Below are 21685 nucleotides of genomic sequence, written 5' to 3'. Positions count from 1 at the left end.
GCCAGGCTGAAAGTATGAACGTTGTTTGAATAATTATTATAAAATGGTGTTTGTTACAACTGACCATATGATAACTTACAATCTGACAAAAATGAGATAGGATTATCTAACAGATGGGCTAGATAATGTGTTAATTTGGAATCAATAAATCAATCTGTAGCATTATTTTTTGGATAACTTGAGGTAGGGAAGGGGGGACAGGTTTTATCAGACTTTCTCACAGGTCTTTTTCAAAGTGTGCGTTTCCTCCAGCTGTGGGTTTTTGTGTGTGGTGTTATGCAAGGCATGGCACCAGTGGTACTAGTCCTCTGTAGTAGGAAGAGCAGGAGGCCACAGGGCTTTTCTTTTCATGCCGTGGGCTCAATCAAGTGACTGCCAGTTTTCTAAGCTTAATGTAAAAACATGCATTTGAATATAGTTAGGTGTTCAACTGATTTCCAGAAGGCCAAAATCTTCCAAAGATAGATGAAGTACTTATGGTACGTAAGTTCCTATCTTAAAGTTGACCGTGACCAGCCCTATGTTGGTGAACACAACAACATCACAGTGACCAGAGGTGAACTCACTGTACTTTTGTGTTAATAACGAATTAATGTTTGTAATATATAGCATTTCTGAAAAGATTGAAAATATCTCTTGGAATTCTGCTGTTATTGTTGGTGTTGTTAAAGGAAATGCTATATAAGCAATAACCTAGCCCCCAAAGACACATTCTTAGAAAAAGGTGTGACAGTGGCACGGGGCGGGGGAGGGGGAGCATGGGAGGAGTTTCTGTTCCAGTATCTGCTCTTCACATTGCTAACGATCAAAGCCCTGGTCACTGCTCATCTCTAACATAAATAAACATTTTTCCTTTTTCTTTTTTTAAAGATTTTATTTATTTATTCATAGGAGACAGAGAAAGAGAGGCAGAGACATAGGCAGGGGGAGAAGCAGGCTCCCTGCAAGGAGCCTGGTGGAGGACTTGATCCCAGGACCCCAGGATCACGACCTGAGATGAGGGCAGGTACTCAACTACTGAGCCACCCAGGTGCCCCTATAATTAAACATTTTTCTCAGTCCTCAGTCCCCGTTCTTTTGTTTGTAAAATTATGATCCTTACTGTAATTGCAGGTTTTTACTAGTTTTAACGTGCCAAGGCATTTACAAATTACTATTTACATAAGCTTTTCAATGTGTTTTTTTTTTATGTGTCCAAATCAGAGTCAAGCTCTAATGTCGACAACATCTAACTTGCAAAGTGTTGGTATAATTTTGTTTCCCACATGTTTTCAGGTAACTGATGAGCAGTGTAGGTTTTTGTCACCTAAATGACTGTGTGGCATGGGGAAGTGTTTGACTCTACTTCATTTATTCCTTTCAGAAAGGGTCCATTTTGGATGTGGTCTGCCAAATTTTTGCCTCTTGGGGTATGGTGTGAATAACAGAAGGAAAACCAGATAACAAGCATGATCTGGTTGGGTAGTGCAGAAAAGTACGGGGAGACAGAGAGAAACAGAGGGAGAGGGAGAGAGAGAGGGAGAGAGAGAGAGAGGGAGAGAGAGAAGAAGAGAGATCATTTGGATTTTGCGGTTTGTTTTTTATAAGCATCATTTTTCATCTTGAGTCCGGAGTGATGGAGGATGTCTTTTTTGGTAATCCCTGTCATTTACATCATCATTATCCCAATTTCTAGATAAACCGAAGTTTTGTTTTTATTTTGGGAAGGTTTGGATTGAAGACAGGTGACTTTTGTGGTCTACCCTAATAGTTGGTTTTATATTTGATAAATATCAACTGGCTGGAAAAAGACCCAAGCCTAGCACCCCTGTAACATATGTGAACTTTCAGGAAAGCATGGCACAAGACCTCAGTTTAGAGGCTGACCAGGTGACACCTCAGGAAGTGCCCCTTTCAGGACAGAAACAGATTTATTTTTAGTGTCCCTCAGCTGATTGAAAGGCACCGCTTCCCATGACAACATTTTGAAATATCCCTGAAGCTTAACTCATTTTATCCTTGATTCTGACTTTTTGGGGCTTCTCTTCACTTTTAATAATGACTTTTTAAAATGATTGATTGATTGATTTGGGAGAGAGAGAGGTAGATATTAAGGGCGGGGAGGAGGACAGAGAGAGAGGAAGAAACAGACTCCTCACTGAGTGTGAAACCCAACTCTGGGCTTGATTTCATGACCCTGAGCTCAGGACCTGAGCCAAAATCAAGAGTTGGATGCTCAACCGGCCTGAGCCACCTAGTCACCCTGACATGTAATCATGAATTTTTAAACAAAGAACATCATGAATCAGGTGTAAATTTTCAATGCAGGATTAAGCTGAGTCAGACATGGACACCAGGAAAAGTTTGCTCTTTAGTGCCTGCTCTTTGAGGAATGATTTCCGTCATGCATGCCTTCTATTTCCTTGCTTTTTCATGAGACAGAAATTTCCTCGGCACCTCTGAGACTAACTGAGGTACTTGCTATTCATCAATGTAACTTAGCCAGTGGGCATAATATTGGATTTCTAAAAATGTTTAAGACACAAACTGAAAATTGGTTAATCAAAAATAAAGTATTCCCCACACAGGGACATTAAATACTGATTTAGTGCGGGTAGGGCAATTCTTCCATGTGAAGACCTAGCACCAACAGATAGATTTGTCTGGCGGCTTTTGTGGTCATGAGCATTCTGGAAAGGGGTGGGCTTGCTCGATTTTGCTGAATGCTGAAGCGTCTGGCAAGTACCGAAATTGGAATTGATAATTTCCTAAGGGGCAGCATTAATCTCTCTTCCTTAATGTGTCACACGGTACATATTTTTCTACATGAGCTCCTCTGGGGACAACAGTTATAAATGCTTAATGGGGCATATGTCTGAGTATAAAAAAGAAAAAAAAATGTACTGATTAATGAGACTCAAAAGGAAAGTAAGTGGTTGAAGTAGGACCAGGAAATTGTAGGGTTGGTCTAGGCACAAAAGGCTGTGGTGTATTTGAGGCCCCTTGAAAACAATGAGAACAGGTGTCCATGGTGCTGACCGGACTTGGACTAGCTCTATGGGACCAGAAACTAAATCTATGAATTCAAAACTATTCTCCAGATTGTTATTGGTGCCAAATGTGCATAAGTTTAGTGCATTGGTGAAAAAAAAAATCTAAATAACCATTATGCAGGTAAGAAGGCTTAACTAATCCCCTAAGGTTGTTCCCTTTCTATCTCAGAATTATTGAACAACACAAATAGGATTTAGATAAATAAAATTCCTTGACATTAGATTCTCTGTAAATACAGTTTTATAAAACATAATTATAAGAAAATGTGTGGGGTGGTCTCCCAGGTGGCTCAATAGGTTATGTGTGAGGCTCCGGACATTGTTTCAGTTCATATTGTGATCTCAGGGTTGTGAGATCGAGCTCCGTTGGGGGCTCCATGCTCAGCACAGAGTCTGCTTGGGATTCTCTGCCTCTGCCCCTCAGCTCTGCTCATGTACACTCCCTTAGTCTTTTGCTGTTTCTTACTCAAACAAATAAATTAAATCTTTAAAAAAATGTATGTGGCTTAAGTTTATAACACTCAAGACACCACAATAGGGGGGTTATGGCTTTTTAATTATAGTAAAATAATCCAAAATAAAACTTACCATTTTAATTATTTTAAAGTATATAATTCAGTGGCAGTTAACACATTCACAACACTGTGCATCCATTACCACCATCTAGTTCAGGATATTTTCTTTCTTTTCTTTTCTTTCCTTTTTTTTTTTTTCTTTTTGTTTAAGGTTTCATTTATTTATGAGAGAGAGGGAGAGAGAAAGAGAGCAAGTGCATAAGCAAGGGGAAGGGCAGAGGGAGAAGGAGAAGCAGAGTCCCTGCTAAGCAGGGGGCACCATGGGGGAGCCCGACACAAGGCTCAGTCCCACAACCCTGGGATCATAACCTGAGCCGAAGTCAGATGCTTAACCAACTGAACCACCCAGGCACCCCTCGTTCCAGGACGTTTTCATCCCCCAAATGGAAACCATACCCATTAACAGCCACTCACCCGTAACCCCTTCTCCACTCTGACAACCACTGTCTGCTCTCTGTCTCCGTTTCTACCCCTGATATTTCAATTAAGTGAAATCACACAATATGCAGGCTGTTATCTGGTTTCTTTCACTTAACATAATGTTTTTAATGTTCATTCATGCTGTAGCATATAGTACTTCATTCCTTTTAATGACTGAATAATATTCCACTGTATAAATATAACATGCGTGGTTTATCTGTCAGTCCATTTAGGAACACTTGAGTTGTTTTCATCTTTTGGCTGTTGTGAATAACTCTGCTATGAACCTCATGAACAAGTATTTGTTTGAGTACCTCCTTTCAATTCTTTTGGATTTATACTAGGAGCAGGATTGTTAGCGTGGTAGACTGTGTGTCACATTTTAAAGAACCATTAAACTGTTTCCAGAGTCACTGAACCATTTTACTTTTCCACTTGCAATGTAAGTGGGTTCCAATTTCTCTACCTCCTTGCCAGTACTTATTTTGATTTGTAAAATTTATTGTAGTCATATTAGTGAGCATGAAATAGTACCATTGCGGTTTTATTTGATTTGTATTTCCCTAATGATTATGATGGTTAGCATTTTTCATGTGCTTGGTGGTCATTTGTATATACATATATACACATTTCTCTAACTCCAGTCTTTTAAAGTTTGTCCTCTGTATTTATGGGCCTGTTGGATTAATTTTTTTTATGTGTTATGAAGTTCAACTGTATTCTTTCGCATGTGGTAACCAGTTGTCCCAGTGAACATATTTGCTGAAGAGACTATTCCTTCCCCTATTGAATGATCAGGAACTCTCACTGAAAATCTGTTGAGCAGGGGTGATTTGGTGGCTCAGTCGGCTAAGCATCTGCCTTTGGCTCAGGTCATGATCCTGGGGTCCTGGGATTGAGCCCCACATCAGGCTTCCTGCTCAGTAGGGTGTCTGCTTCTCTCTTCTCTGTCTCCCGAAGAAGCCCTACTTGTATGCTCTCTCTCTCAAATAAAAAAAATAAAAAAAATAGATAAAGAAAATCTGTTGAACATAGATGTGGGGGTTACAGGTTCTGGATTCTCAATTCCATTCCACTGGTCCGTACATTTATGCCAGGACCGCACCTTTTTTTTTTTTTTTTTTAATCTATTTATTTGAGAGAGAGAAAAAGAGCACAAGCACAGGAGCTGGGGCAGAGACAGAGAGAGAAGCATACTCCCTGCTGAGCAGGAGCCAGACACAGGCCTCTGTCCCAGGACCCTGAGATCATGACCTGAACCAAAGTCAGAGGTTTATCTGACTGAGCCACCCGGATGCCCCTGTTTTGATTACTGTAGCTTTGCAATAAGAAAAACAAACAAACAAAACAAAACAAAACAAAACAAAAAACAAGAAAGAAAAACAAACAACTTTGCAATAAGATTTTAAATCAGAAAGTGTGAGGCATCCAACTTTCTTTTTTTCAGTTTCAGTTTGTTTTGGCTACTCAGAATCTCCTGTAATTCCATGCAAATTTTAGGATCAGCTTTTCCATTTTTACAGAAAAGGGCATTGAGGTTCTGATAGGGATATATCACAGCTTTTTGATATACAAAATGTCCTGTCTCTTGTCTCCTTTGCTCCCTTGGACAGGCATTTTTATTCTTTCTGCCAAAGAGTCATTATTACTTAATAACCAGCATTTCAAAATGTTAGTACTCATTATTTTTTACAATAATATAGCACATTTTTTATTTTATAATATTTTAGAATGAAATAAAACACATAATAAAATTGGCAATAAATGTGCAACCATGATTTATTAAAAGTGAACTTCATGTAATCACCACTTAACAAAGTAGACCATTGCCTGTACCCCAAGAAAGCATGGTTGTTTTATCATTTGAAAAGTACTGTGGGGCATCCCTGGGTGGAGCAGCGGTTTGGCGCCTGCCTTTGGCCCAGGGCGCGATCCTGGAGACCCGGGATCGAGTCCCGCATCGGGCTCCCGGTGCATGGAGCCTGCTTCTCCCTCTGCCTGTGTCTCTGCCTCTCTCTCTCTCTCTGTGTGACTATCATAAATAAATAAAAAAAAATAAAAAAAAAGAAAAGTACTGTGATTTTCTGCATTGACCAAACAAAGGGGCAGTAACCATATCCAATAGATATAGAACTTCTATAGACCAATAAGAACAAAATACTGAAATATACCATAAAATATTGGGTAAAAGAGTGAGATTAGGACCCACAGAAGAAGAGAATATCCCAATGACTAATAAATTTACCTAAAAATTCTCAACATTGTAACTCATCAGCATGCTGCAAATTAAAACCTGTTGCCCATAAGTATGGCTCCATTAAATAGCCAATATTGATAAGAATGTGGAATAATGTGAAGACTAGTTATATTGCTGGTGGGAGTATAAAATGGTACAACTGCTTTTGAAAACTCTGACAATTTCTAAGAAATTCACATTTATACATACTCTGTGTCCCAGCAATTCCATGTCTAGGTATGTGCCTTATAAAAATGAATGCATTATTTTACAAAAAGACTTGTGCAAGAATTTTGTTAATAGCTGTATTCATGATTGACAATAACTGGAAACAAATCCCATGGTAGATATTTTGTTCTTACATCTATTATCTATTCTTGGATCAATGCTCAAGAGTTTTAATTGTGATAGATTTAATGTATGTGATACCTCCCCGTGTAATAATTCACTCTATTTTTAGCTCACTGAAGAATTAAAGCATTAAAAAAAATTGTTCAACCTTTCTGGTTGTCTCCAGGGAGTCAGTTGCTCCAAAATGTCTAGTCTGGCACAGAAAACTTTACTTCTATGAAATTTCACTCCCCCGCCCCAGTTTTTTAAAATAGGGCATGGAGCCCAACATGGGGCTTGAACTTACAACCCTGAGATCCAAGACCTGAGCTCAGATCAAGAGTTTGATGCTTAACTGACTGAAGCCATCCAGGTGCCTCTGAAATTTCACTTTTAAAATGAGTTAAAAATAATGAATATCTGTGATACAGTTGGAATTCACAAAATATCCTGCACTCAGTGTTTTGTCTGTCAGTTTACCTGGCAAAGAAGGCTGGAGGGGAAATAATGAAAGAATAAAAGACTACATCTACACAACCACCAATACATCAATGGATATTCTACGATGCTCTCTACATCTGTCTTCTGAGTTTATCTTTAGGTAGTGGTCAATGACAGATATACTCAGCTAGTTGTCTCCCCTTTGCTTTACAATTTTTTTTTTTTTAAAGATGAAATTGAAAAAAACTGGCTTGTGATGATTTTTTTTATTATTATGCAAGTAAAATTAATGTAACAATTCTATTCATTGCTCATTGCTCATCGTGGTAAGGGAATGTTGATCCCCTTCACCTGTTTCTCTCATGTCTCCATCTCCCTTTGCCTTACTTTTAAAAGAGGGTAAATATTTGTTTTACCTTTTATTTCAAGTACACTGCATTTTATTAACTTTGAGGAATGTTTGTATTATTCAGTTTCTGTTTTTACCATCCTCACACATAAACAGTATTCTAGATTAGCAGTAATATCAATGCTGTACCTCATTTTATTTATTTATTTATTTATTTATTTATTTATTTATTTATTTATGATAGTCACACAGAGAGAGAGAGAGAGAGAGGCAGAGACATAGGCAGAGGGAGAAGCAGGCTCCATGCACCAGGAGCCCGACGTGGGATTCGATCCCGGGTCTCCAGGATCGTGCCCTGGGCCAAAGGCAGGCGCTAAGCCACTGCGCCACCCAGGGATCCCTGTACCTTATTTTATTTATCACTTTTTGAAAATGAATCAAAATTTTTTTTGAAAATGAATCAATTTTTTGAAGCTAAGGCTACATCTAAAATTTGAAATATAAGAAAAAAACATTTTAAAGTTATGTAAGATAAATTGACGGTGGATTAGAGAGAGAGAGTAACAAGTGAAGCATGTGTTTATATTGTGTGCATTCTAGATTTACTTTTCCTACATCTAGGTGTGAAGAAATACGATGCAGTTAAATATGTGTTGTTTAAAACTGTCACTTTGGGTCTGTTGTGGACTATTTAGAGAGTTAATGATTTAGGATTGGTTTAGGAACACTGGCCACACCTGATCCCTCTGGGGCATATACATCCCAATAATACATGTTAGAAATTCTGTAGAACAGGTGAGTTTGTAGAAGCACTTTTTTGAATATCTTTTCAGCTCTGGGCCAGTGAAGGCCTTGAAGTGGGGAGGGAGGGAATGAGTTACAAGCAACATTTAAAGAGAGAAACAGCAAATAATTTTCTGAGAGATTCAGGATATCCAGGCAGTGATTCAAGAAGAACTACAGATCCCTCTACTGTGTAATACCTTCTTGTCTGTGTTCTGTCTTCACCTATGGGTACCTGTGAGATTGTAAACTGTACGAAGGCAGGATTTTTTTCTATTTTTTTCTCTGCTGCAGCTCCAACTCCTAAAGCAGTGCGTAGCACAGAAAAGGCACTCACTGGATATTTGTTGCATTTGCAGCTGCTCCAGTGGACTGGGTGGGGATCCGCATCAACTTGGCCACGGGAGTCCTGGAGCTCAGTCTCACAACTTTCAGATTTTAGGTAGATCCAGTTTTAACCAAGTTGAGTAGAAAGCCGAACTCTTCAGCTAATTGCAAACTAAAAAAGGCAAAAAACAAAAAACTCATTGCAAAGTGATATAAAATTGGCCTTCGCTCCCTGAAGCCTGGTAGGTCAGCGGGACTTGGGTGGGTCTCAGCACACATGATGACATGGTACCCCTAGCTGATGGGTCTGTAGTTCTCTTACGAAGTATGGAACCCTGATGGGGCCTTGACCCTGGGGCTCTCCTGTTCTAGGAGGGTGGCTGATAGCATCCCTGAATGGCCTGTTGATGCATATGGACCTGATCCAAATCTGAAAGCATCCATTTAAAGTGTTGACTGAGCAGCCCCCCTGAATACAGATCCCAGGCAGATCCTCACTGCAAGCTCCAACGCCAACAGGGATGGAAACAAGCTAACCAGCTCTTTGGATATTGATGTCCACTGCTTCTCACCCTTCCCAGTATTATAATCATCAAGGTGCTTTGACCTTAGAAACATATGGACAGTTGGGCGTGTTCTTGACTGACTCATTTTAAGACCAGTGACAGAACAGGGTACGTATATATTTCTAAGTTATAGTAGCTGTTCTAAGCATCCTGAACCAAAATTCACCTTGGGTGGGCTTGGCTAAATATGTATTTTTTGAGAATAAGTTGTGTGCTCCGAGCGATACAGCATTAGAGGCCAAATTCTCAATGCCAAATTAATGGGAAAGGATCTGACATGAGTTCTTAACTTTGCCACTAATTCTCTTGCTCAAAGCGAGATGTTTGAAGGTAATTTTCTGAGATGGTAAAATCCTAGCAGCTTTTCTCAAAATGAATTTTGGTGGCCATCTGCAGCAGAGTTTTCTTTAGTGTTTGTTTCAAATGCATGGTTTCTGATCCCATTCCAGAACACTTGCATTGGAGTATCCGGAGGTGGCTGGGGCTTGATTCTTAAGGGAGGAGAAATAGCCCTTAAGGGTGCAAAGTTTTTCTTGGGGAAGACAAACATTAGCTTTACCATGGTTTGTTGCCCTTCATAGGACCACTGCATCTGAGGAGATGGATGGAATGTCTGTGGTATTACAGGTTTATGGTGGAGGTTGATGGGGAAGGGGTGATAATGAAAAGAAGTTTGAGAATCACTGAACTGGGATCCCTGGGTGGCGCAGCGGTTTGGCGCCTGCCTTTGGCCCGGGGCGTGATCCTGGAGACCCGGGATCGAGTCCCACATCAGGCTCCCGGTGCATGGAGCCTGCTTCTCCCTCTGCCTGTGTCTCTGCCTCTCTCTCTCTCTCTCTCTGTGACTATCATAAATAAATAAAAATTAAAAAAAAAAAAAAAAAAGAGAATCACTGAACTAGAAAAACCGATTTTAGGGGCACCTGGGTGGCTCAGCTGGTGAAGCGTCTGCCTTTGGCTCAGGTCATGGTCTCAGAGTCCTGGGACTGAATTCTGTGTCGGGTTCCCTGCCCAGCTGGGAGTCTGCTTTTCTCTCTGCCGCTCCCTCTGCTTGTACTCACACTCTCTCACATAAATAAATATTATCTTTAGAAAAAAAAAAAAAGGAAAATCTGTTTTTAAAAAATCTTCATGTTGTTCTTAGACATCCTAAAATTTGGGTGCTACTTAGGGCAGGAAATTTGTATGGTAAGTGGGACTGCAGTGCAGATAGACATTTCTGTGGTGTTAATAATATAATCTGTCTGTTCCTTCTTGCTGCTTCCCTTCTTTATTGCCATAATGATAAGATAAGCCTTTTAAAGCATCTCTTAGAAGATCATCAATTGTTATGGAAATTCTCCCATCTACATTTTTGGAAGTCTTTGCATTGAGGTTTCAGTTATCGTTTCAGGGAGAAAGGAGCCCGCCTTGGGTTTTTTGTTGTTATTTGTTGTAACTTTTTTTTTTTTTTTTGAAATTAAATCAAATTTACAGGAAAGGTGAGCAAACAAAACAAAGTACTCCCATACACCCTTCAACGAGGTGTACCACTTGCTGACATTTTGCCACCCATCCATTATCCTTTCCTCTCTCTGGAAAATGCCTTTGCAGGGCTTAAAACAGGGCTTAAATCTTAAAACAGATTTAGAACCCCTGGTTATGCTGTGTTTCGCTTGTCCTTCCCTGTATTGATCTTAACTGTGAAATCTTTGTGAATATAGACCCACAATCATCATGAGAAACACATGAGCATCATCAAGGGCTGTGTAGCCAGATATCCATGTGGGTTCCTAGGGTCCCCAAAGCAGTTACTGTCACCGAGTTGCTCAGTGTGCTGTGTGATATCATCACAGACAAATCATGGTTATGTCCAGAGACTCCATATGAGGACCAATTACCTGCTGGACTCTTGGGGTTGGTTATTGTTGGTGATGGTCGGGACTTTCAGTGGGGGCAGCTGCATATTCTATGAAAGCTCCTTAGCAAGTTTTCTGGCGTATTTTCATCCATTTTCTGACCCCAATAGCTGAAGATTTAGAGACTGTTTCTTTTTAAATATCAAATCATGCCCCCTACACAGACTTCTCAGTGGAGCTCTGTGGCAGCTTGATGATGAAGCCACAAATATACAAGAAATGCTGAATCAGTTCCAAGCAGTGACACTATAAAAGGAAGCCTCAGCTTCATTACTCTGGTTCCCAGATGGCTGTTTTTCTTTTCCTGCGGATTTTATTGTCACTGAAAGACTTGGAGTAGCACTGACATTTTACTCGACTGGCAATTCACATCTTGTTATTCCAAGGTTGCTACAAACCTGGAACTTTTAGGGAAAAGTATTTTAACCTACATTTGGGCAGTTTTAATCAGAAGGCATTAAAATGGATTTTCATTCCTCTTGTGATTTTTTTTTTTCCTTTTGTGATCTTAAAGTTTCTCTACCCCAATGCTTATCTTGAGAATCCTTGGAGTCTTGCTGACCACACTGAGTTCTACATCTACCAGCTTACCGTGGCTTGGGGGCAACACAAAATCTATCAGTCTCAGTATCTTTCTCTTGGAAACAATGATAAGATCTGCATCATGGAGTTGGGAGAATTAAAGTAATTCTTATAAATCTAATTTACAGCCCAAGCACTTAGCAAAGTGCTCAGTGTGTGTTAGTTAGCGTTGGAAAAATGTGCCTGATATAGGAAATGTTGAGATATGGAGCCAATGGCCAAGAATTTTTGAGATGTCTTAGGTGCAAAGAGCTGGTTTTATTATAGCAGGGGGACAGTAGCCGTGGGCAAAAGAGCTGCCTTGGAGTCATGAGGGGTGACTGATTGTATACTTTCAAGTTGGGAGGGGGTTAGGGGGAGCATAAGACTCTAAGGGATTTTGGAAGCAAGGTTTCCAGGACCCTGAGGGGACTAGCTGTTGTTAGGAAAAAGCCATTTATTACTGTCTAATAAAACCTTAGTCATGAGATCCTTCAGATGTTTATCAGTAGACCGTATGCTTGGGGGATCATCGCTGACATATATCTTAGAAGGGGGGTGTAGAGATAAAAGAAATTTCCAAAGGATTTTTACATGTTAGAGTAGATTTACAGAATCCTGGAGGTTGGGATAATGTTAAGCTAAGGTTGCTGTTTGCCCTGAGCAAAGTGTCAACATGAGGCAGCCGAGCTCCTAGAGGAAGGTCACTGCCTGTAGCAAGGACCTGTCAGTGGTCTGGAAGTAGTAAGGAAGTTTAATGTTTCTTTTGCCTTTGCTTCCCACATCATACTGTCTTCTTTTTTCAAAATTCTCTGTTATGAATGTATTATTATGCAAATGGCATTTTCATTATGTCTTTACATCTAGCTACTTCACAATGTCCAGTTTTAACCCTCAGTAGAGACATAGAATTTAATTTAGCTCACTCTACAGCTTGTGTGTGTGTTTATATGAAAAACATTCCTTGATTTTGTCAAGAGCTGATTTTGTCTGCTTCTTGAGTGCCCACCATGGTGTCCAGCGGCAACCCCTTTAGCATGTAGTCTGTGGTTCTGACTTAGTTCTATCTGATAATGTAAACAGCCCTTGGGGAAAACAGCCCTTTTATCTAGGGAAAAAAAAATATGCTCAAATTGTCACTTCTTTCTTCCTTGGGTTGATGGGTGGCCCAATTAAGAGGAGTGGGACTTACTTACTGTGGTAAGTTCTGGAGTTCTTGGGGGTAGTGTCCTTCTCAGTCCTAAACATTCTTGGACATGTTCCTTATCGACCTCAGGCTACTCTCTGTAGAGTTGACCTTGCCCTTCCAGCCCCTGAGAGCCAATTGTTAAAATTTCAGGAATTTGTCAGTTGGTTGTGAAACAGTTAAATAAATTCTATGGTAAAAATTAAAGTACAATTAGGTAGATTGTAATAAAGAGTAATACTCACAGTGCACTTGGTGGCTTAGTCAGTAAAGCGTCTGCCTTGAGCTTGGGTCATGATCTCAGGGCTCTGGGACCAAGCCCCACATCAGGTTCCCTGCTCTATGGGGAGTCTGCTTCTCCCTCTCCCCTATCCCACCACTTATTCTCTGTCTTGCATGCTCTCTCTCTCTCTCTCTCTCTCTCTCTCAAATAAATCAAATAAAGCATTTAAAAAAAGAATAATACTCAAGATTTATCACTTCCTAATTAGTTTACTGCATTTTTCTCTCATGCCCTTGAAGGTCACATGCATGTCTTCTTTTCTCAACCCTGGGTTCAGTGACATCACATTGGTAGCTTGAGATAGGAGAATCACACCATGAAAGTTGGCTTGATTTATTGTCTTATGCCTTGTCTAGAGTTAAGTTTTGGAGGACACGTTCATTCAGGCCTAAACTTAACAAATGTGTTATATTGGAACCAAAAATGTGATATAAATGTAATATGATACATTGTTCAAAAACCATTATCTTACTTCCACAGATGTCCCTCCGGTCCTTGATAAATGGGCAATATCTGACATGCTTCATTGTTTCATTTTCATCTTACTCAGGAGCCAGCAAACTTTCTGTAAAGGGCCAGATGATAGCTATGTTAAGCTTCTTGGGCCACATAAAGTCCATGTTGCTCATTCTTCTTAGATTTTTGGTTGTTCTTTATTGCTTCTTTTTCTTATACACCCTTTATAAGTGTAAAAATCATTATTAGTTCAGACGCTGTATAAATTCCACAGCTTGATTTGGCCTGCCAGTCAGAGTTTGCTCACCTCTGGCTCTACTCATTAATGTGTGAAAATATCTACCAAAATGTCAAGGTCACATGCACTAATTGTAACCACAGATTGGCTGTGGATATAAGAGTTTAACAAAAATCATCAATAGTATTCTGTGAGAATCAGTTGGCTCTATGGCACTTACAAGACTGAGTATTATATATTTATTTGTAAATTGTGGGCTCTACAGCCTTTATATCAATAAAATGTGTAATAAACTCATCAGGGCATATCTATTTATCCATCTATCCATCCCTCTGTCCATCCATCCTTCCATCCATCCATCTAAGACATCTAGATCTCCATCATCCTGGAGCATTCACCAGTATACCACTGTGGCTCCCCCTCCTCCTGTAATCACCCATCCATGTTTTGCATCTTACAAACTGGTGGTTTCCCTAGACATGGGGCTGGTGCTCCATAGACCCCTCTCTTTGCCGTATGGCACCCACTCTGCCCCAGCCTGCTTAGTCTGTCCTGTACCCTCAACAACAAAGCTCTGCACCTGCACTGCAGTGGTTCCTACACCCCACTGCCTGATCCTGAGTCTGTATTCAGAATTTAAACAGATGGTGGGAGCAAGAGACTCCTTCTAGGCTTTGTGTTGCCCCCTCCCTTGTCTTAGCTCAGCTGCTATAACAAAGATGCTACAGATGGGGGTTTAAGCAACAGACACCTATTTTCTCACTGTTTTGGAGGCTAGAAGTCTAAGATCAAGGTGCTGGTGGATTTGGTCTCTGAGGACGGTCTGCTTCCTGGTTTACAGATGGCCTCCTTCCCATGTCCTCATGGGACAGACAGAGTGAGCTGTGGTCTCTTCATCCCCATACAAGGCAGCCAATCCCACCAGAAGGTCTCTATTCACATTACATACCTCATTCTATCTAATTATCCCTCCAAGGGTCCCACTCCTGATACCATCTCCTTGGGGATTAGGCTTCAACACAGGAATTTGGGAAGGACACAAATATTCAGTCCATAACAGTAAGGTAATGAGTCTTTTCCTCCTTTGTTGGAAACCCTGTGATCCACTTTGTTGCCCCCAACACGGTGTCCGCGTCCTGTAGTGTGATGTACCGTCCCCTCCATGACCCAGTCCTCTGAACCATAATCAGTGTTCCCATCCTCGCACTCATCATTCTTCATTGCCTTCTGCATTGAAGGCAATGCCTTCTCCACCCCTTTTGTGTTTGATTTATTACACACTCCTCCTCCAAGTGAATTCTGCTAAATCTGTGTTGTTTATATCCTACACTTATATTCAGCTTTAAAAATCAGAGGGTTGGAAAAAAAAAATCAGAGGGTTGGGATGCCTGCCTGGCTCAGTACTTGAGCATCTGCCTTTGGTTCAGGGTGTGATCCTGGGGTCCTGGGACTGATTCCTGCATCAGGCTCCTCCTGATGAGCCTGATGCAGGAATCCTGCTTCTCCTTCTGCCTATATCTCTGCCTCTCTGTGTGTCTTTCATGAATAAATAAATAAAATCTTAAAAAATCAGGATCAGTAGTTGAGCATCTGCCTTTGGCTCACATTGTGATCCTGGGGTCCTGGGATCGAGTCCCACATTGGGATCCTTGCCGGGAGCCTGCTTTTCCCTCCAGTTATGTCTCTGTCTCCCTCTGTGTGTCTCTCATGAGTAAATGGGTAAATCTTTAAAAAAAAAATTTAAAAATCAGAGTTTTGAGAAAATTTAGAATAAACCTTAAGTTACAGATTCTAGGATATATTATTACAGGGTTTTGTGACAGAGTAATTATACTAGTAGAAATTGTTTGGAGCACCAGGAAGCATGACCAACATCTGCACTGTTGGCTCATTCACTCCTGTGAAGCCCCCATGACAGGAGTCCAACGATTGTCTGTTATTCCACTGGCAGGAAACTGAGATGCAGAGAAATCAGTAGGTCTTCCAGTGTAGCCAGGCCTTGTGGCCAAATCTGTGGAAGCCCAAGACAAGTGTATCATGACTCCTATTATGTATAATTCACTACACATGTGCATGGTGTATTGTACAAAAATCTGACAGCAGGGGCACCTGGTTGGTGCATTTGGTTGAATGTCTTAACTCCTTATTTCCGTTTAGGTCATGATCTCAGGGTCATGAGATTGTGCCCCACCTTGGGCTCTGCCCCTTCCCACTGCTCTCTCTTTTTCAAATAAATGAATACATCTTTTTTAAAAATCTGAGCATTTTATGAATTTGTGCTAATAAAATCTGCTTCATATTCTATTTGTAGTGCAGGTGTTTTTCTATAAAAAAAAAAAAACAACTCCAAAGCCCTGTATTGATATTAGTTAATTCAAGATGAATAATTTCACTTGCTAATAAAATAAACATTTGGGTCAAAGTGCTATTTATCTTCTGAGGAAACCATCGGTAAATATATTTAATTAACTTTCTGTTGTTGACAATGGACTTTTCAAGATTAAGGGCAAAAAGTATATGAGGGAGCAGAAGTGGGTCCGTTTATTATACGTGTGCACGGAGAGAACCAGGAATGGGAGGGAGAAGGGGCATCTGCAAACCACACAGCAGGACAGCTCCTAGAAATACAGCAAGGTCAAGAAAGACAAAGAAGGACTTACCTTCCTGGAAGTTCTCCTGATGGCCAAGGGGCGAGACGCCCAAGTAAGCAAATGGAGGCACCACAACATACCAGGTTACCCTCGATTCTGTAAGATTACTGTCTTTGAGGGGATCCCTGGGTGGCTCAGTGGTTTGGCTCCTGCCTTTGGCCCAGGGCGTGATCCTGGAGTCCCAGGATCGAGTCCCACGTCGGGCTCCCGGCATGGAGCCTGCTTCTCCCTCTGCCTGTGTGTCTGTCTCTGCCTTTCTCTCTCTATGTCTATCATAAATCAATCAATCAATCAATCAATCTTAAAAAAAAGATTACTGTCTTTGAGAATTTTTTTTTTAAGATTTCATTTATTTATTCATAGAGACAAATTAGACTCCTTCAGTGAGGCAGGAGTTTGAGCCATTCCATTCAGGTCTGTGTTTTAATGGAAAAAAGAGTCACTGTTGCTTTAATTATAGTTTTTGTGGAAAATGCATGAATGGCTTTTTATTGAGACTCTGATACTGCTATTAACTGCAGAAACTACGATGGTGCTCTGGGGAATTGATGAGCATTTTTTTTGAGGCCTGTCCTGGAACTAGTGGTGAGGAGCATAGAATATAACAATCTCTTCCTGCTGGTGGCATTCCTTGTTATAATGGATTCACCTTTGCTGTCCAAATGGAAACACAGGTCATCTTCCAACTGTGCATTTATTCTGATAATTGGCATGTATTTTGACCTATTGGGCCTTATTAATTTAGAGTGAAATGGCTTTGTCCCACTGTCTTTCTTGAGAATGGTGGACACATTGCCTAGAGGCCATTGTATGATGGGATGTTTAATGTCCAAAGAATAAACTTTAAGTTGGTGGGTCTTAGTGAGATTTAAAAAAATGAAAGATAAGTGAACCAATGCTTCCATGAACCTCTGAAGTATTTTTTTTTTTTTTTTTTACTATTTTGCCCTACAAAGGATAGACAAACTAGACACTTTGAAACAATAAACGGTAAGAATGTGCTCCCCTTTCTGAATGCTTTGTGCAGCTGTAATAGGAAATTACATGGACAGACTGAGTTACAAGTGTGGGTATGAAGACAAACGCCACTGATCACATATACAGCAAGAAAGGTCAGAGGGTGGTTAATGTGTCCGCATTGGCTTTGACGGCAGTTTGCATTTGAGATATATTAATGAAAGGCTCGGGTTTGGGTTCCCGGGGTGGGCGAAGCACATACTCTAATTGCCTTCCCTTTTGATCTTTCAGCACTCCGGCTCCTGAAGGAGGGCGCGGATCCGCACACCCCTGTCTCCTCAGGAGGGTCCCTGCTGCATCTGGTGAGAACCCTTGACTGGGGCCGGCCAGAGAGGAGAATCAGTTCTGGGCTCAAAACTCAAGAGCTAAATGATCATCAAAACATGATGCTTTCAAATGATCAGGCTTGGATAACGAGCTGCAGTATTTACTAGTTGCTATGCTGGAGTTTGTAATTAATCTTTAACAAATGGAGTTAGAACTTCTGCCCTAAAGAAGAATCTTTTGAAAATGAAGCAAGTGAATTAAAAAATAAATAATTGCATAAGCGAGAAAACACTGTATTAGGCTCATGTGCCAGAAATTTTTACTGATAAAAGCCTTCTATTAAATTTTTAACTGAACCAGTAAAAGATGATCAGGAGAGAATTAGATCACATGACAGCTGCTTTTGGTCTTTTCTTCTCACATGTAACTTCATGCACATTTACTACTTTTGTGAAGTTTGAGGAGATGCTTAAGCTCACTGGGGTTCATTTTTCCCATCTGTGAAATGGGAATATGATCCTGGCTATTGTACTCAGAGTATTTATTGTGATGTATATACCTCACAGCATGCATTGTGATGATCAGATAGATATGAAAATAACTTCTAAGCTGTAAAGTGTCTTTGGTATGTTAGATATTGATCAATATATATGTTATAGTGTATGATTTATGATGCATTTGATATAAATTAATTTTTTATTCACCATAGCTCTGTGTGGTTGGGAATATGCCTGTGTGACTTTCCTAGTTAGAAACTGAGAAACAGAAGTATTGAAACAATTTGGCCAGGTTCACATAGTAACAGACAGTATATAGAGAGCTTTAGCTCTGGCCTCCGAGGACACATGCAGTGTTCTTGCCACATATATTCCCCAGTGATACCTGCAAGGTGCTCATTGAAGTTTTCAGAGAACACACTGTCATTCTAATTTGACTAACTGGAAGACCGACCTTTTCTGTAAAAAAAAAAAAAAAAAAAAAAAAATCATGTGAATTTATTGTTAATATTGCCAAAAATGTGTTATTATTGAGCATGTGTGTGTTTGAGAGAGAGACACACACATCCCCACTGCTTTATATATAAAATGCGTTTGCCTGTAATGAGCACATAAAAGTGCATCTTAGCAGTCGACAAGTCAGTGCTTGCTTTCTGGACCTCTGATGTAAATGCCACTGTGTCCCTTCATCTAGACCACTGCCATCTGCTCCTAAAGCATCATCCGTTTCCCAGGATAAGCAGCATCCTCTCTCATCTCCTCGTCCCATCCTTGCCTCCCCTGCAGGCTGTTCCCACACAGAAACCAGATCAACATCTCTTCTCCATCAGAATACCCTACAAGCTTTCCTTCCACTCAAAGAAAAGCCCAAAGTCCTACATAGAGCCATGCCATGACCTGCCCCCACCATGGCCCCTGCCTCGGTTCCTTTGCTTTTGTTCTCACGCCTCCTTATGGTCCCACCATATTCCCACCATGTATACTCTCCCCATCTTTTCCACTTGGAAAATTGCTCTGCAGGTCTCTGCTCAAGTCATCCAGCAAAACAGCCTTTCCTGGCTTGCCTTATAGCATATAGCAGCCTATCACCATTACTCTACAATCAACTTGATTTTCATCTGGCTTCATTATAGTGTGCGGGTGCCACCAGATTACAGACCCATGTGATTATGTTCTGCTTATTAGACTATCTGCTCCCTGATAGCGAGAACTGGGCATATTCTCAGCAGCCTGTTGTATCTACAATGCCTGGGGAAGTGCCCAGGACTTGGTAGATGCTCAGTAGATTGATTGAGTAGGGAAGTTAATGCATCAACTTAATTAATTAATTAATGTCTGATGCTATGATTGCCCTTAGGGGTGCAGAGGTTCAGAATGCATTCTGTGACCATATGGAGTTTAGTTTTCTAAGGGAGAAAAAAAAAATAAACCACTGATTACAGCAGACCTAGAAGAGGAGTAAACTGGAGGTAGTGGCAGAGGACCATACTGAGGCCACTCCTGACTTGAGAAAACAGTTCTGACATCGTCTCCAGCCCTCTTGATCGGACATAATTACTCTTTTTTCCAAGATTTCCTAGTACATGACCCTTGCTTCTGCTACAGATTGTGTCATGATGGGTCATAATTAATGGATAATGTGCCTTTTCTTTCTGATAGATTGAATTTTCAAAAACTGTGACTGTCTTAGATACTCTTATATCTTTAGTGTGTGATGGTGTGATGTGTAGGAAATACTCGATATGTCATCCATGAATGAACGGATGAATGAATGGGATCCAAGAACATAAGGAACCCTTTGGCTAATGAGAAGTCCGTTATTTGAGGCCCAGGTCATAGAGTATAAAGACTCAGAAATGGTGGAAGCAGAAGGAAAATGAAATGAGAGGATTAAAATGATAAGGCAGAGGGAAACACTTATTAACTCTCTGTTCACTGCAGATATGTTGCATTTTCATACTGTTAGGCATGGGCTGCGAGCCTCAGATAGAGGGATGGTGGAGCTCGAGTGCACGTGAGAAAGCCCAGGGATGGCCAAGAGACCCCAGGCTCAGCGCCGAGTCTCCTCCTTCCTGGGGTGCCTGAGTAAATAAAAGCAAATGAAAAATTGTGAGTTGCCAGAGAAACAAAATTACAGGGTTTCAACATGCCTTAGGTACTGAAAAAGGCAATTTCGCCATCTGAAATGTCAAGTGTGAGCATCTCTACTATTGGCCCCACTTATGGGGCACCCAGTGTTATGAAGCCTGATGTGTTATCAGCATTGAAGCTCTAATTATAGATGCTTAGATCAACGCCTTTGGGAAAAAGGCAGCGCATGTTTGTGTGGGCCATCGAGAAAAAGCTGTGGAATTTGGTGAGCTTTCCAGACTTTTGTTTATTTAACTCAATTATCCTTCATTGGGTTCCTGATTTGAAGTGTAGATTTTGGTACATTTCTCTTAGAAGTGCCAGGAGAACTTTGATATTGGAGATTAGCAATTCCCATCCTGTGCAGGTAGATATCTGAGAAGCAGGTTTTAGTATATTTTATCATATAAAATCTTTAATTTTATCTTCTTTTAAAATTTTCAACAAATACCCCTGGATTGGCTTGTTTACCTACCCTTCAGCAAATAATTTATGTATCAGACAGATAGCAGGTGCTAAGCCCTATGATGGATGGAAGGGAAGTAATGACAGCAGGTGACAGTATCTGCACCCCAGGAGGGCAATATAGATGAACACTCAGATTGAAATCTGTGGAAGAAGTATGATATTTGTGGATTTGGAAACAGAATCACATAGGTTTTGCTAAACCACTGCCTAGGGTTTTATATTATGATATCTAATAAATGAGCTCTCGAGAAGGAGCTCCTGAGGGTGGCCAAACCCTCTCGAATGAAACATGAAATGCAAATTCTTTTAGTCTTGTCCTGTGACAGCAGCAGACCACAATGAAGCTTAAGTGGAATATGTTAGAAGTAGGAACTGCTCTTTCTTTGACCTGGTAAATTCTCGTTTAACATAAAGACAGGCCTTTTCCCAGTGGAGACCCATGTAGGTGTCAGAAGTATTGAGCTACAGCAGATATGCAAATACGTTCATGACATAGTGGTAAATATCACATGCAGGTTAGAGAATGATATATAAAGTACAGACAGGTAGATGAGATGAGAGAGAAGGGGGAGCATCTTTTTCAAAAGTGGAGAAAATCTTGGAAGCCTAGACAAATTTTTAACAATGACTCAGGTTGGGGAAAGGAGACAAAGTCCTTGATTTTACATGTCTGCTTCTTTTTTTAAAGTTTTATTTATTTATTTATTCATGAGAAGACACAGAGAGAGATTGAGGTAGAGACACAGGCAGAGGGAGAAGGAGGCTCCATGCAGGAAGCCTAATGTGGGACTCGATCTTGGACCCCAGGATCACTCCCTGAGCCAAAGGCAGACACTGAGCCACCCAGGGGTCCCTACATGTATGTTTCATATAATAAAAGAAATTAATAAAAAGTAGTGATGAGTGCATTTTTATTAGAGGCTTAAATTCTGTTTTGATCACTTCCTGCTCTTATAAGAAAGTCTGGTGTCTGA

At 40.5% G+C, this 21685-nt stretch overlaps 1 protein-coding gene and 1 long non-coding RNA gene across 2 annotated transcripts in view; one reads left to right on the top strand and one right to left on the bottom strand.

The window, feature by feature from the left end:
- Window positions 1-21685, top strand: part of MYO16 (myosin XVI) — a 480319-nt gene that overhangs the window by 57592 nt on the left and 401042 nt on the right. The window contains exon 3 of the mRNA XM_072782401.1: window positions 17581-17651. Within this exon, the coding sequence (XP_072638502.1) occupies window positions 17581-17651 (71 nt within the window). The remainder of the gene's footprint in view (window positions 1-17580; window positions 17652-21685) is intronic.
- On the bottom strand, window positions 8101-13241 carry LOC140608277 (uncharacterized). Its single transcript, XR_012010301.1, has 3 exons — window positions 12950-13241; window positions 12715-12831; window positions 8101-8665 (listed from the first exon to the last, which is right to left on the bottom strand). It is a non-coding gene; the product is annotated as an uncharacterized lncRNA (long non-coding RNA).

This window comes from Canis lupus, chromosome 17 (genome assembly GCF_048164855.1).
Source record: "Canis lupus baileyi chromosome 17, mCanLup2.hap1, whole genome shotgun sequence".
Taxonomy (NCBI): Eukaryota; Metazoa; Chordata; class Mammalia; order Carnivora; family Canidae; genus Canis; species Canis lupus.
The sequence above is the reverse complement of the archived record's forward strand: the minus strand, read 5'-3'. Positions and strand labels throughout refer to the sequence as shown.